At 41.8% G+C, this 13,839-nt stretch overlaps 1 protein-coding gene across 1 annotated transcript; it reads right to left on the reverse strand.

Moving 5' to 3' along the window:
* Positions 1-4,796: 4,796 nt before the first annotated feature.
* FAM89A (family with sequence similarity 89 member A) lies at positions 4,797-11,015 on the reverse strand. The gene is made up of 2 exons (XM_053974689.1): positions 10,731-11,015; positions 4,797-6,786 (listed from the first exon to the last, which is right to left on the reverse strand). Exons 1-2 carry the CDS (start codon positions 10,980-10,982, stop codon positions 6,628-6,630), a joined length of 411 nt encoding a protein of 136 aa, XP_053830664.1. The 5' UTR covers positions 10,983-11,015; the 3' UTR covers positions 4,797-6,627.
* Positions 11,016-13,839: the final 2,824 nt, after the last annotated feature.

Raw genomic sequence — 13,839 nt, forward strand, 5'->3', positions numbered from 1 at the left:
CTGATTTTATATACTATTTTTTTCAGCTGATTCTGATAAAATGTCCTTCCCCTATACCAAACTATTTTAGTATTTCAGTTGTTTACCTTTAGTGCAACATAGCATATAAGAAGTTATTTTATTCCACAATACAGCCTTTGATGTTGTTTAGGAGTAATGGAACAGGTTAAAATGTGGTCCTGTTTAAGCTTGTGCTTTACCTTTTCAAAACTTTGCTTGTTAGCTCACCTCTGCATGCAATGTTTGAATTTTCCATTATCCATGAGGCCTTTCAATACAAATAATTAGTGCTTTGTTAAAATCAAGATTCAGGTAACCAAAGATACTGTAAAGAGTTGAGAGAAAAAAAAACATCAAAATGTACTGTCCCTGTCATCCAGGTGCTTGCATAACTGAAGTAATGACCTTATTACACTGCCTACTTGTAAATTATTTAAAAGGTTCTGCTATTTGACGAGTCAGAAGAGTTTAAGCAAGAGCTGGTAGGGCTCAGACAGGCAACTTTATTGTTTGTGACAGCGCCTGGTATCCTGAGCCAAAAGGAGCTCACAAACTCTTACTCATGTGTCTACCCAGATAATCACATAATAATGTTCCACAGGACACTTCTGACCTGTGGAAAAAATGCTTGTGACTTCTGAAAGTGAGTAGTTAGCACTGCAAGGAGGATTGAACTGCTAACGTGAATTTAAGGCAGTAGTTTGACATAGAACCGAACTCTTTATGCACCAACAATTCCAAACAATCTGCTTCAGCCACTAAATTCTAACAATCCATTATTTGCATGGGATTTCTCCTCTCATATTAAACTGAGGAATTCTGAAAGATTACATTCTCTTGCAGACATTATCTTAATAAAGTCTTAGCACAAATGCATTTAAAATCTGTGGCAAAAGGTCAGAGAAGAACCAAAATAGTCACAAGTCTGTGTATTTCAATAGCAGATGGCTTCGTCTTTTTAACTTGCATACCAACCTTATCTGAAAAATGTAAATTCTACTGCTAAAAGCACATTCCTCTGAAATCATATGTGGGCTTCATTACTTAGGGCTGGTTGTTCCCACATTCATTTAATTAATTTTTGTGAATAGAACAGATGAAATAGAAGGGGCCAAAAACCTAAGGGAAAGAGACTTTTGCAGTGAATATTCATCCCCTCCAAAGTTCCTCTGTCATTTAAAACCAAATAGCCAAACTCACTGCTGAGTGAGTCATCTCAGTGAGAACCCCATGCTAATCCTCTTCATTCCTTACAAGATGCAATTGCCCCACAAGCTGCAGGTGCCAGTCCAGCACACATCCAGCCTTACCTAGACTTTAATCCCTAGAGCACTTCTGGATTCTGTACGGCCATCTCGGCTTTTCCAGACCACCTCAGCTCAGGAGAGTGTGTCCCTGTGCACAGATCCCCCAGGCTCTTTCAACCATGGCAGAACTAGTCCTCACAGCAGACCCTGAGTGTTTGTAAAGCTACCTGCAGAGTTGGCGTGGCCAGGATCATAGAATAAGCAGTTAAGAGGCTTTACCACATAGGGAGCTTGGAAACTTACAGAAAATGTTAAAATCAATAGAAGATGACTTTGCAAATAAGAGAAATATTTTAACTACTTTGCTAAAAAACAAACAAGTTATTTCCTTAGGTCATGCAGCGTTGTCCAGAGTTAAATGTAGTAATTTCAAATAAACCAAAGATAATGGATGGAAAAATGTACTTCTGAGGAGTTATTTTCTGAGAAAATGCATGTCGTATATGAAAAGGAATATGAACCTCAAACTGCTGTGGTAATGTATCCTGTACAGGCAGGCATCACAAAAACAGAGTAAATTCTTTCTAAGTGGCTGAAGGTCACAGAGCTGTACATTGGAGAAAAGACCTGTTGTTAGGGTTCCCTTTGGCACATACCTGATTAATCCTTCCATTTCACATTCCTCCCCAGCAGGCAGCTGAACAGCAGAGTGAGGGAATTAGTTTCCTTTGCCCTCAGAGCAACCTAATTCCTCAAGGAAAATGGATGGTTTTAGCTAGGCAGCTAAATAAAGTCAAAGAAAACATGTTCTTTTCAGTTAAGCAAGAGTGTGTACCTGCAACAAATGACTGTCCTATTAAAAATGCATGACAAGTAGCGTAACCCCAGTCTCTAAAATAAGTCAAAAAAGGACATGAAAAGTCCCCCAAGGTGTCAGCAGCAGAACTAATCAAATATGGGACTTAAAAGAACTCATGTCCCAGGACCTCAGCATCTCTTCCAAACTGTGCCAAGCTCTCACCTCCAGAAACTCTAACATTCCTCCCCACTGCTCTTCCAGCATCCCACTGAGTCCTGAAGGCAGCCCCTGGGGGGTTCCCAGAGCCCCTTGATGCATATGCAGTTTTCATCCTCACTCTCTAAAAGATGTGCTGAGACTCACCTCCCTCCCACAGGCCCCCCTGGCACCCAGCACTGCAGTGCCCCAGCTACTGCAGAGCTGCTAGCAGCTGCCTGACCACCCAGCTTTTGCCTTCTGGCAGCTGGGTGGCCAAACAGAAGCCAAAAGGGGAGAGTTATACCTGTGATCCTGTCCAAGGAAGAAGCAGTTAAGTCTCTCTCTCCCCTCCAGCTCCAAATTCTTAAAAGGTTTCTAAGAACAGAGCAACTTTCCAACTTCTGTCCTGTTCTAGATCTAGTTTATAGCAAGCAGACTGACAGAAAATGCCTGGACAGATTACTGCATACACTTTGTTTCCTTAGGATGAAGGCTAAATGTGACACAAAACCTTAGGCTTATAAATAGGTACTAGGTGGATCAATTATAAGCACTGTGGGGGCTTTGCTACTCTCTTCATTGCATTTAAAATTTGCAAACTGAATTCTTTACAAGAAATTGTAAACATAATTTTTAAAAAATCAAATTATTTTAGAAGCCACATAAAATTATTTGGTTACCTATTATTAGAAACTAAATTAATTACAAATACTATAATAATTTTTGCCTAGTTCTCCTAGTCTTCCAATTTCATGACTAACCAAATATTGTACTAAAGCCTCACCTTTAGCAAGCATCTAAACTACACCTAAACTGAGTGCAATATTGCCTCACCTGTACTGGAAAACTCTTTCTTTGAAGCAACATTCATGCTTTTTACAAATTATTCCAATGATTGCCTACTGCATTTCAGTGCATTAAAGCATCACCTTTTAGTAATACATTTGTGGTGTGTATTTGAATATCTCCTTTATCTTAGTATGCAGCTGTTCCACAGTCGTGGAAATAACAAACAGAATTTTGATTTTAGGAAAAGATCCCTGCTTTGAAGTCAATCCACACTAAAGTCAATAGCACTGTCAGTGACTTCACCAGGATCTGAAGCTGAACCTAAATGCTCATCTGTTATATTAGCCTTAGTATCAGTCACCCATTACTTTTTGGCACCTGCATTCTCCAAAGCAGAGCACTCCTTCCAGACTCTTTTCTTATTGTAGACTAAGGAAATTTCCAGGGAACTAAACTGTAATGTAATTATGACAGTATGACTCTGCAGTTGTCATGGCAGTGGAATGAGGGTGATATGCTGTTGAAGTAAAAATAAAACTTCAAGTACAGCTAGTAGAGAACCAACAATTTTTTCTAACTGCTTAACCACATTTATAGGCCCTTTGGAGAAAGGCCATTGAAGTCACACAGGGTAGATTACCCTCTGAACTGCTGGAGCAGCAGGAGCCTGACTGTTCTTGCTTCCTTGTAAACCTGTTTTTTCCTGGGCCTGCTCATTATTGCATGTGCTATGTGGCACTGGAAAAGTTGCACAGTGTTCACTGGGTAGAGAAATTTCCAAGGGTTTCTTTTACTGTATCCTTAAAAGGTACCCTTAAAAACTAAGGAGTTGAGATGAACTGGGGTTATGGAGTCAAAATGGGAAAGCTGTGCTGGGACATGGTTTGGACCACGGGTAGGAAGTTTTTGTAGTAACATGATGACTCTGTTCCATCTACCAAACTCGGACTGAAGCTGCCTGTAGCAACTACTCAGTATTTAAGCTACACTTTCATACCAGGCACCTCTCTTTCAGAGCAATTTCCCTGCTTCGTGCTGTTACAATGTGGTAAAGAGATACAGCTCACAACTGCAACATCAGGTATAGAAATCAGCCTCTGAAACAACTGCTTATAGACTTAGTAACAAATTTCTTCTTTTTAAAACCTCCATCTGGCTAGCCAGCCCTCGTGGCATTTGAGTTTTCCTTAGGAACACAGATTATAACTTCTCTCCCACGCAAGATGGTGTTAATAAAAGGGACAGGGTGCTGAAATCTTAGCAAGTCCTTATAATCCATCCTGGTTTTCAGTCCAAATTTTGTGAAGTAATGTTTTAGGACTTTTATTCCTCCCTTGGCACAGGAAATACCAGCCAAACGTTCCATGTTGCCTAAATCATGAGCACGATTAGAAACATGAATCATTTTGCTTTTTAATTTATGTAAGAGAAAGTACTGTGAATTTTGCTCTAGTCCATTCTCACCACCGAGACTATTAAGTAATGGCACTGTCTAAAGATCTGTAAAACAGAATCATTAGTTTTAGTAATAGAAACAGGATTTTCTCCTGAATTCAAAACCAAATAAAATCTAATTAAGACAGAGAAGCAGGAAATTCCATTCCAAATAGAGGTAGGTGGAACTTTTTCAAATGTAATTCAAAAATTGATTTTTTCAGTCCAGGGTGATGACTAGTCCTAGTTTTCTTATGGGAGGGTTGGGAAGGGGGATAGGGTTTGTATTCACTGAAAAGGTAAATTAAAATACACACTACATTAGAAAGTTATGCTAAACATCATGCTTTTTATTTTTTGGGAAAGAGCAAGGAAATAGCAGTACTTCAACAGACTAGAAAAAGCCTCATGTAAATACTAAAAGCACAGCAAATTATACTAAAAAGCTTATACATTCTTAAGTCAAAGCATAAAGTTGCATGTAAATATGTGTGTGTATATATATTTATACATGTATACACACATACGCACACAACTTTTAAGTACAGATATAACTATCTGAATTATCTGTGTTTTCCTTATCATTCAGTTTAGTTTTGGGTGAGTGAACCAATTAGACCAGAATTAACATTAAAAAAATATCCAACCACTGCCACAGACTAGATTAAGAACTTATACACATACACAATTACAGCACAGTCTTTACTCTTGTGGCCTTTGAATTCCACTAAAATCAGTCAGTTTTAGAGGGAATGCACCCTGGAAGTCTCTTGGCTTTTATCACTGAAACATCCTAGCCTTTGTTAAAAACTAACAGAGGAGCTACCCCAGAATGTGCTCTCCAATTCTTCCTGCAAACTGCATGCATGCCAGACATGAACCATGCAAAAACCCTTTGAGGTTCAAGCCCTTAATTATTACCTTGTGTCAAGATTCATGTACTGTGCTTTACAGCAATCTTCAGAATTAATTTTAAGAAACTAAAATCACATTGGGAGTTGATTTTACTTAAAATAGAGAAGGGTGAAAACTCAGTTGGCAACTCTCAGCTGATTAAGCATTTCACACTATGAATTAAAAAAAAAACTTAATCAAGTGCTTTAGTAAGTTCTGAAAACAAAAATAAGTTCTATTTCAAGAACAAGTTAGTATAAAAACTTTTAACATATGCAAAGTATGTGCTCAAAATACATATTTCGCATTTTTAAAAAGAGCTGTCATCTACCTTACAGCAACAAAGTTCACCCAGTATAAAATATTGTAATTTGTCATATGAGAGGTTTCCTTATTCTTCATATGATCAAGAACACTTGCACAAGAGTTCATGATATTCCAAGCCACATAGTGGCAGACAGACTATGTTTGAAAATGTGCTTTTACTATGCAGTGCAGTAAAAGCTAAGCAAACCATTTCAGAGCAGCGTTTAGCAGGTCGAAGAGCTACGTCGATGCAAGAAATCCAGAGAAGTGTATAAAAGTTAATGCCAAGTGGTAGTACCAAGAAAGTGAATTAGATCAACAGAAAAAAAACCCCTGCTGATAACATTCACTATCACATGTACAGCTTGTAAGCTAGGAATAAATTAGCTTAAGGAGAAAAAAAAAAAAAAACCAAAAAAACTGTGTAAACAATTCACCCAGTACAAAACTGGATGCAGCTGGTAAGAGCAGAACTAGCTTAGTAGTGCTGAGGATGTGCGTGCATCCAGATGCCTGTTCAAAATGCATTTATCAATGCCACTGACCCCCCCAAAAATCACCTAGAGCTATTGACACCACAGCAGAGGCTTCCCTCCCCCCTTATGAAGTTATTACATCGCAGGAAGTCGCTGCTGTCTACTACGATTAGAATTCCAGTTATAAGCTACCAATGCTTGTAAGGTGAAAACGCCCACCTTCCAAATTAAATTGAAAATTCTTGTCAAGCATGTCTCTTCAAAAGTTAAAGTACAGCACTTTGCTCAAGCGGTATTTGCATGAGTAACTTGTACTGACAGCCTGTTAAAATAAGAGAATTTAATACAACTCAGGGTAGCTGGGTGTTCCTCCTCAGGAAGAGGGATCCATACAAATTCCAGTTGTTCTTGTTGAGGTGTGTTATAGGGAGAGAAGGACAAAAGAACTTCAGTTCAGTCAGCCTCGAGGGGAATCTTCCTGTTTTTAGAAGTATTCCTCCTCTTCATCAAAAAATCCGTTTTCCAGGGCATACGAGCAGTCTGCGTTAGAGTCAGCTTGGCAGGCACCTTTGTATTCTTGAATGGATTCGTACAGGGAGTAGAGCTGACACAACAATGACATATCCAGCTGCCGAAGGCCAACCTGAAGGGGGAACAATTCAAATAATCAATTGTCTTTCTATGGCAGTGTAATGCGGTATATCTTCTGTTGCTAAACTGGAGGTTCAAGCTTCTTTCCACCTTGAACAGTTATGAAATGTGAAAGTAAAATTCATTTTCTAAGGTGACAGATGCCCCACGGGATAAACTGGACAAAAGGATTATAATCAAGCCTATGCTTGAGTGATGCAATGAATGATGTGATGCAATAGTACAGAACAAATGCAAAGTGTTCTTCAAAATGTTGTATTACAATGATGTGCTTAACTTCCAATAAGCAGTTCACTGCTGTAGGAGCCATGGCAGATAAATTCATAAAGTCTATATTCCTCATTATGCAAGGGAGATATTCTTCCAGAAACACCATGTGTCTTTCACACATCTTTTTCTCACACCATCACAGGCGCTCTGCTTTTGTCTGAAACGGCCTGGAGTAAAAGTTTTAGATGGGACTCTAACTGGTTTTCCCATTTCCCAGCTAAGTATTTCTACTCTAATTTTCTTTTCTATATTGGCATAAACAAGCATCTTACAAAGTCACATGTGTCTAGCACAATACAGCACACTACTTCCTGGCAGCAAAACTAAAGCAGAAGTGACACAAGGACAAACGTCATCTCTTGCAAATGTTCAGAGTATTTTCATGTGCCACTCAAGCATAGGCTTGATTATAATTATGGACCTAATATTTTGGTCCTTAAGCTTCTCAAATATTAGTTCCAGACCAAATTAAAGATTTGAAGAACCATTTAAAAGAAGGGCTGCATTTTATGCCAGGTACAAAACCAGTACGTTGCACTGCAAGCTGAAATACAGCTACTCATTTAACTCAATTCAGTCTCCCTCCCTGGCAACAAAATGGAGAGTTCACTTGGCATCGTCACCTATCCAAGTCAGATCAAATTAAAACTAGGTTTTGTCTTGAAGCAAATTTTAACCCAATTAGAGATTCTAGAGAAACAGCCATTTCAGCCTTATTTTTCAAGGAAGTGTTAAGCCAACATACTGCTCCAAGTGAGCCTCAGTTTCATCAAAAAGAAGTTTTTGCCACAACTCATGTCAAGAGGAAATAAATAATGTTAGCAGCCTTTACTTCAACCTGAACACCAGGCTGTATTTTACTTAGAATGAGAACTCTTTGCCTCTCATTATACTTCTAAATTCTCAGGACACAAGAAAATACTCAGCACACAAGAAAACCACAAGAAGCTACCATGAAGATCTTACTTTGACATTGCTGAACTAGGCTACCAGTAGCTCTTTCTGAAAGTGGGGAGAAAAGAAAATCATACACCACAATGCCACTAAGAAAAACAGGATACAGCATCTTTCAATAACAATACAAATTACTTGGTGACATCATGAAGCTAAAACATGAAGTCCAGCACAGGCTAAATGTGAAGACTTTAGGACAAGACATGGAACACTGTACTAGCTGCCAGGATATTACAGGTAGGTCTTTCCACCACCTCAGATCTATGCTACTTTTCTCACCCATTTTCCTTTATAACCTAAACAGCTCACCTCAGGTAAGAAAGAACGCTGTGAGGCTGGACTTAATGCTCTGACATATAAGCGTAAGATCCACCTGGCAGACCTGCATGAGAGCTAAATGTTTGAGGGACAAGACTGCAATCCAGAGCTGCTCAAAAAGCAATCAGGAGTGAATCAAGCAAAAAAAGTCAACCTGGAGACCGGCGACCTTTGTCTCCCAAGGAAAGTGGGTGCATTGTCACCAGCAGCTCTCCTGTTTCAGCTCCATAAAAGACTTCAGTACCTTCTGTGAAGTTCAATCCTACTGACTGCCAAGCACAAACTTCAAGAGAAAAATTGCTCAGCAGAATTAAAATAATAGGTCTTTAAACCAAATGGTTATGTTTAATATCTTATATTTTGTTGCTGCCACTTATATCAAGCAATCAAACAAGAAGTCTACTGAGAAAAATGCAGCCTCTTCAAAACTTTCAAGTATGATCCCCAAGGAAAGAAAAGCCTGGAGAAATGTCCAACCCTGATAGCATTACCACAGTTTTTAATGCCAGCCAAGCTGTGCTTGACTCTTGATAAGCCAACCTATAGCACACAATTCCATGTGATAACTCTGTTCCTTACAATCACAGTTCTGAAGTGACCTCTCCTTTCCTCCCTCCCTCTCCAAAGCATCCAAGTTCATCACTTTCTCAGCTTTAAAAACTTACATACACAGTACCTTGCTTGATCATGCAGGAGAAGATGCTCTGTGCATTTCTTCCTCACTCACTATGGAAAATTTAAAGCAAACCCATTACTCAATAAAAATATCTTTGCTGCAAGAAAGAGTGTTCAGTATCACTAATAAAGTGCTTTTATTTTCTTGATGAAAGACAGCCTGTTGGTACACAAGAGTCTCTCTAATTTGCACAGGCCACAGACAAGTACATCTGGAACCAAGGACCACGTTGCTTGAAAGTCTTTGATGTGTTTAGAAGTATCTTTTTCTTCAGAAGTATTTTATCAAATTATCATCAAGGACAACAGAGTATTGAAGTTTAAAGAGGAAGTCTAGTTATCAAATGACTTGAGAAGTATGTCATTTGATTTCCAATTAGGAAAAAAAATAGATTAGACTTGCCTAATGAGTTATCTTTGCTTTTTTGGAAAGGCTTAAGATGACTAAGACCATATGTCCTTGTTTCCTTTTACAACACTGCAGAAGAAAGCCCCAGCACTTGACAGACGCCCATCCTTCCTGAGCTTTAATGCAAACTGGCAATTCTAATACACAGTTTTAAGTATTATCTCTAACTATTGAAACACTGGGAGCAGACTAAGATTTCAGCACACTACACTGTCCTTATAAATCCACAGAAGGACCTTTCAAAAGAGCTTTTTGTCCTCAAGCACATTTTTAGCCTGAGAAAAACAGTCTTGGCAGATTTTCAGCAATATAATATTTTATATGCTTCACAGAATTATTAAGAGTTGGAAGACACCTCTGGAGATCATCCAGTCCAACCCTCCTGCCAACGCAGGGTCACCTCAGGCAGATGACACACAAACGTGTCCAGGTGGGTTTTGAATGTCTCTGGACAGCAGACTCCGTGAGCTTCCTGGGCAGCTTGTTCCAGTGGTCTGCTACCCTCAATGTAAAGTTCTTCCTCATGTTGAGGTGGAACTCCTTGTGTTTAAAGTTTATGGCCATTGCTCTTCATGCTGTTGGCTGGGCACCACCAAAAAGTCTGGCACCATCCTCTTGAGACTCACCTTTCAGATATTTATATATATTAATAAGATTTCCCTCTTCTTTTCTCTACACTAATCAGGCCCATCTCCTGAAGTCCCACTTCGTAGGAAAGATGCTCCAGACCTCTAATTATCTTTGTGGCCCTCCACTGGACCCTCTCCAGCAGCTCCTTGTCCTACTGATTCTACAGAATCCTCAGCGCGCGAGGCTTAGGCAATTATTAGTCATTACAGCTGCAGCTTGCACCAGCAAAGCACCAACACCCAATTAGTGTTTAATCAAAAGGTGCGCCAGGTCGCCCGGAAGAATTTCGCTATAATAATGCCGCGCTACAGGATCAAAACAGAGTCCTGGAGAAAACTACGCCGAATCCCAGCCACTTGGGCCGCACGAATCACTGCCGACACTGGGGTATTTTTTAACTCCAGCCTTTCAGCGTGGGTGCCGGGTCCCGAGGGGTGCTGCAGGGCGCGGTAAGCGGCTCCCCATCCGCACCCGGAGCAGCCCCGCCGCCACCGGCCCCCGCCGTTCCCTGCCGCCGGTACCAGCAGCCGGGCAGGGTTACGGGGGCTGCACCGGCCCGGGCCGCCCGCGCCCTCCCGGGGCCGGAGCCGGGCGCCGTTCTGGCCCCGGGGAGGTGGCGGTGCCCCCGCCGCCGCTCGACACGTCCACCGCCCCGCCGAGCCCCGGCCCGCCCCTCTCACCATCTCCTTGCGGAGCAGGGCCAGCGCCGCGTCCAGGTTGGGAGGCTTAGGCGGGCGCGGCGAGCCCCGGCCGCCGCCGCTCAGCTCGTCCTGGATGCGGGACTTCTGCGCGTAGAGCCGCTCCAGGTCCCGCCAGCGCCCGCCCTGGCCGCCGCCGCCCGAGGACGAGGAGTTCAGCAGCCCGCTCAGGCTCTTGGGCAGCGGCGGTAGCCCCGCGCCGCCGCCGGGCCCCGGCAGCCCCGGCCCGCTCATGCTGCAGCCACGGCCACCGACGGAAGGAGCCGCCTCGGCCCCGCCGCGGGAGGCGCCGCCCGGAGCCCGCCCCGCCTCCGGGCCGGGAGGGGGAGCCGTGCGGGGCCGGCGGAGGGAAGGGAGGCAGGGGATGTAGCCGTGCGGCGGAGGCGGAGGAGCCGCGCCGCAGATGCCCCGGTCAGTGCCGGGGCCGCTTTGTCTGAGCCGAGGCGAGTGCCTGCGGGCGCGGCCTCAGCCCGTGCCCCGCAGAAACACCCCCGCGGCAGCGGTCGGTCCCCGGGCACAGGGAGGCAGAAGGGCCCTGGGGCAGCGGGGGAGGGATGAAGCGCAGTGAAAGCAAGCATGAAAGCAGATTAACTGCTGCAGGCGGAGGGTGACCAGTTCTTCTGTGGAGATGGTGTTACATCAGTCGCCTGGATAACGCGACTACCTTTCCATCAAGGTGTTTCTTTCTGCCGCGGTTTGGGCTGGGGTAAATGTCTTCTCAGTAGCCTGTACCGTGCCGTGGTTTTGAGTCAGAATGAGAATAATGTTGAGAATATACTGATGCTTTGATTTTTGCTAAGTCGTGTTTATCCCTTTTTTTGTCTCTATGTGTCTGTCTCATGCTCTGCTGAGGAAAAGGTACACAGAAGAAACTGAGAGGGAGCATAGCCGTGACAGGTGACTCAAACTGGCCAAAGGGATATTCACCTTTTTTATTTGTACTTTGTTCTCAATTATTAAACTGTTCTTATCTCAGCCTACGTGTTCTACTTTGATTTTCCTTCCCATTCCACTGGGGGAGAGGGCGGGGGAGTGGGGTGGCTGAGGGAGGAGCTGTGGTGCTTAATTACCAGCTGGTCTTAATCCACAACACTTTCACATGCCCACGGACAAGTTTTGTACCAAAAGTGTTTTATCTCCAAGCATTGCAACTACACAAACCTAGGTCTATCTGATTTATGAGTCAAATTTCTCAATCTGAGAGTTAGCCTGCTGTCTGTCTTCTGACGTTATTCACAGAGAGGATTATTGCTCTGCTTTGCAGAAATACCCAGGTGCTTTCCTGAGAAGGCTGTGCAGAGGGAGCCATGCTCCAGGACCAGGAATGGGACACGGGAACCCCCAAAGCTGCCAGTGGGGCCACAGCAGCACAACTTAAATGTGCACAACCTCAATGAGGAAATCTTTTATGCTTCCTCCCTTTCTCCTTGGCATGTTTACATCTCCGGAGTCTCTTAGGAAAAAAAAAAAAAAAATAGGGCAGTTTTGGATTATTCAAAATCCAAACCAAAGCAGGGTATTAAATTGGAGTTCTGGGAATATGCTGCCATTACAAAGGCAGATTGTTTAGAGGTGCATTCCTATTCCCATGACCGTGCTTTGTTTCTGAAAGTGGGGAGACAAGAAAATCATACACCACAATGCCACTAAGAAAAACAGGATACAGCATCTTTCAATAACAATTCTTTGTGGGGTTTTCTCTTCAAGAAATACCCAGATCTAGTGATTTTGAGTTAAGCCTCTACATACTTTCAGTTTTGTTCCCAGACTCGCATGTTTTTTTTCATGGTTTAAATGTCATCGGACTCTGTGACAATTGTTTTCAAACTGCTTACAGTTGAGGAAGCTTTTGCCAGTCTTTGTTCATGTTTACATGCCACTTTAGGGATTGATTTTTCAGACAACCTGATGTGCTTTTTAATGTTTTTTGCCCTGGAATGAAGATTTTTTCCCCCTGTTAGGCATGGTGCTACTTCTGCCCAAGTTGATTGTGAAAAATAAAGTTGTGCTCATAGCTTTTATGAAAATAAAGGCATTTCAAACCATCATATTGAAGATTAAAAGCGTCAACCAAGGGTGCCTGACTGCAAAAACTTTGTTTTGGTTTGTTAACAAAGTACACACTGTACTATTTTTCTGCTTATTAGCAAATGCGTTTATTTGTTCTCCATTCATCACCCCCCTTTTTTTTCTCCCAGATGACAGCTATTTGAAAAAGTTTGTATTATTTTATCTAGACCACCTTATATTTTTTTTCAGTTTACCTGATTTCATTAAATTCTGACTGAATTTTCTTCACACTTGTGTCCTTTAGGCACCTTGTTGCCATGTTTACCATTGCACAGATCTTTATGCTGTTTTACTGCTCAGTTTTGTAATCTGAAAAAGGAAAAAAAAATACTTTTTGGTTTTTCAGTGACCCTTCTCTCAACTGGCAACCTTATCTAGCCTTCATTTATACTTAATTCATAATTATCCTTTAAAATCTAAAGCTATTGCTTTATTTATTCCGACATAGTTATAACAGGGTGATAATGGAAGCTGAAGTCTTCTGCAGTTATGTCTTTTGGTTATGAAGCAAGCTTTTTTTAGCTGTATAGACCTCTTGGTCTTTGTTGGTTCCCAGAATTAAACTACAGAAACATGTTACTTGTCAAAAATTATCTTTACTAAGGACGTTACCTCAAAAACCCCCACATTAAAAATACACGTTGCTGTGCCATAAAGAATTAGAAAGTTCCAAAAGAGTGGTGTCCCATAACATCTTCTTTATGCATTATGGTGTGGGTTTAATTTACATGTTCATATGTGATGTTTTTCATTTCCTAATTCATTTGGGGGATACACAATGCCTGGGTATCATTTGTGCATCCCTCAAATGTAAATCCCTGTTTACTAACAACCCTCTCTCCAAATGTGGTGGTCTATATGCATTACAGCATACCTTGAATTGATACATTAAGACTGTTCCCTACAGCCTTTTCTCTGATGTTTTCCCCTCTAATAACTGAGATATCCACAGATGTTAATAGAATTCCTTGTTATGACAGCCCTTTGTTAGAAAGTAGTATTGTTATCCACATTGGAACAA

Source organism: Vidua macroura, chromosome 3 (assembly GCF_024509145.1).
Source record: "Vidua macroura isolate BioBank_ID:100142 chromosome 3, ASM2450914v1, whole genome shotgun sequence".
Lineage (NCBI taxonomy): Eukaryota > Metazoa > Chordata > Aves > Passeriformes > Viduidae > Vidua > Vidua macroura.

Coding starts and splice junctions, on each gene's coding strand:
- FAM89A (XM_053974689.1), bottom strand. CDS start 10,982: ATGAGCGGGCCGGGGCTGCCGGGGCCCGGCGGCGGCGCGGGGCTACCG. Junction 6,787..10,730: donor CCCTGCTCCGCAAGGAGATG/GTGAGAGGGGCG, acceptor TTCCCCCTTCAG/GTTGGCCTTCGGCAGCTGGA.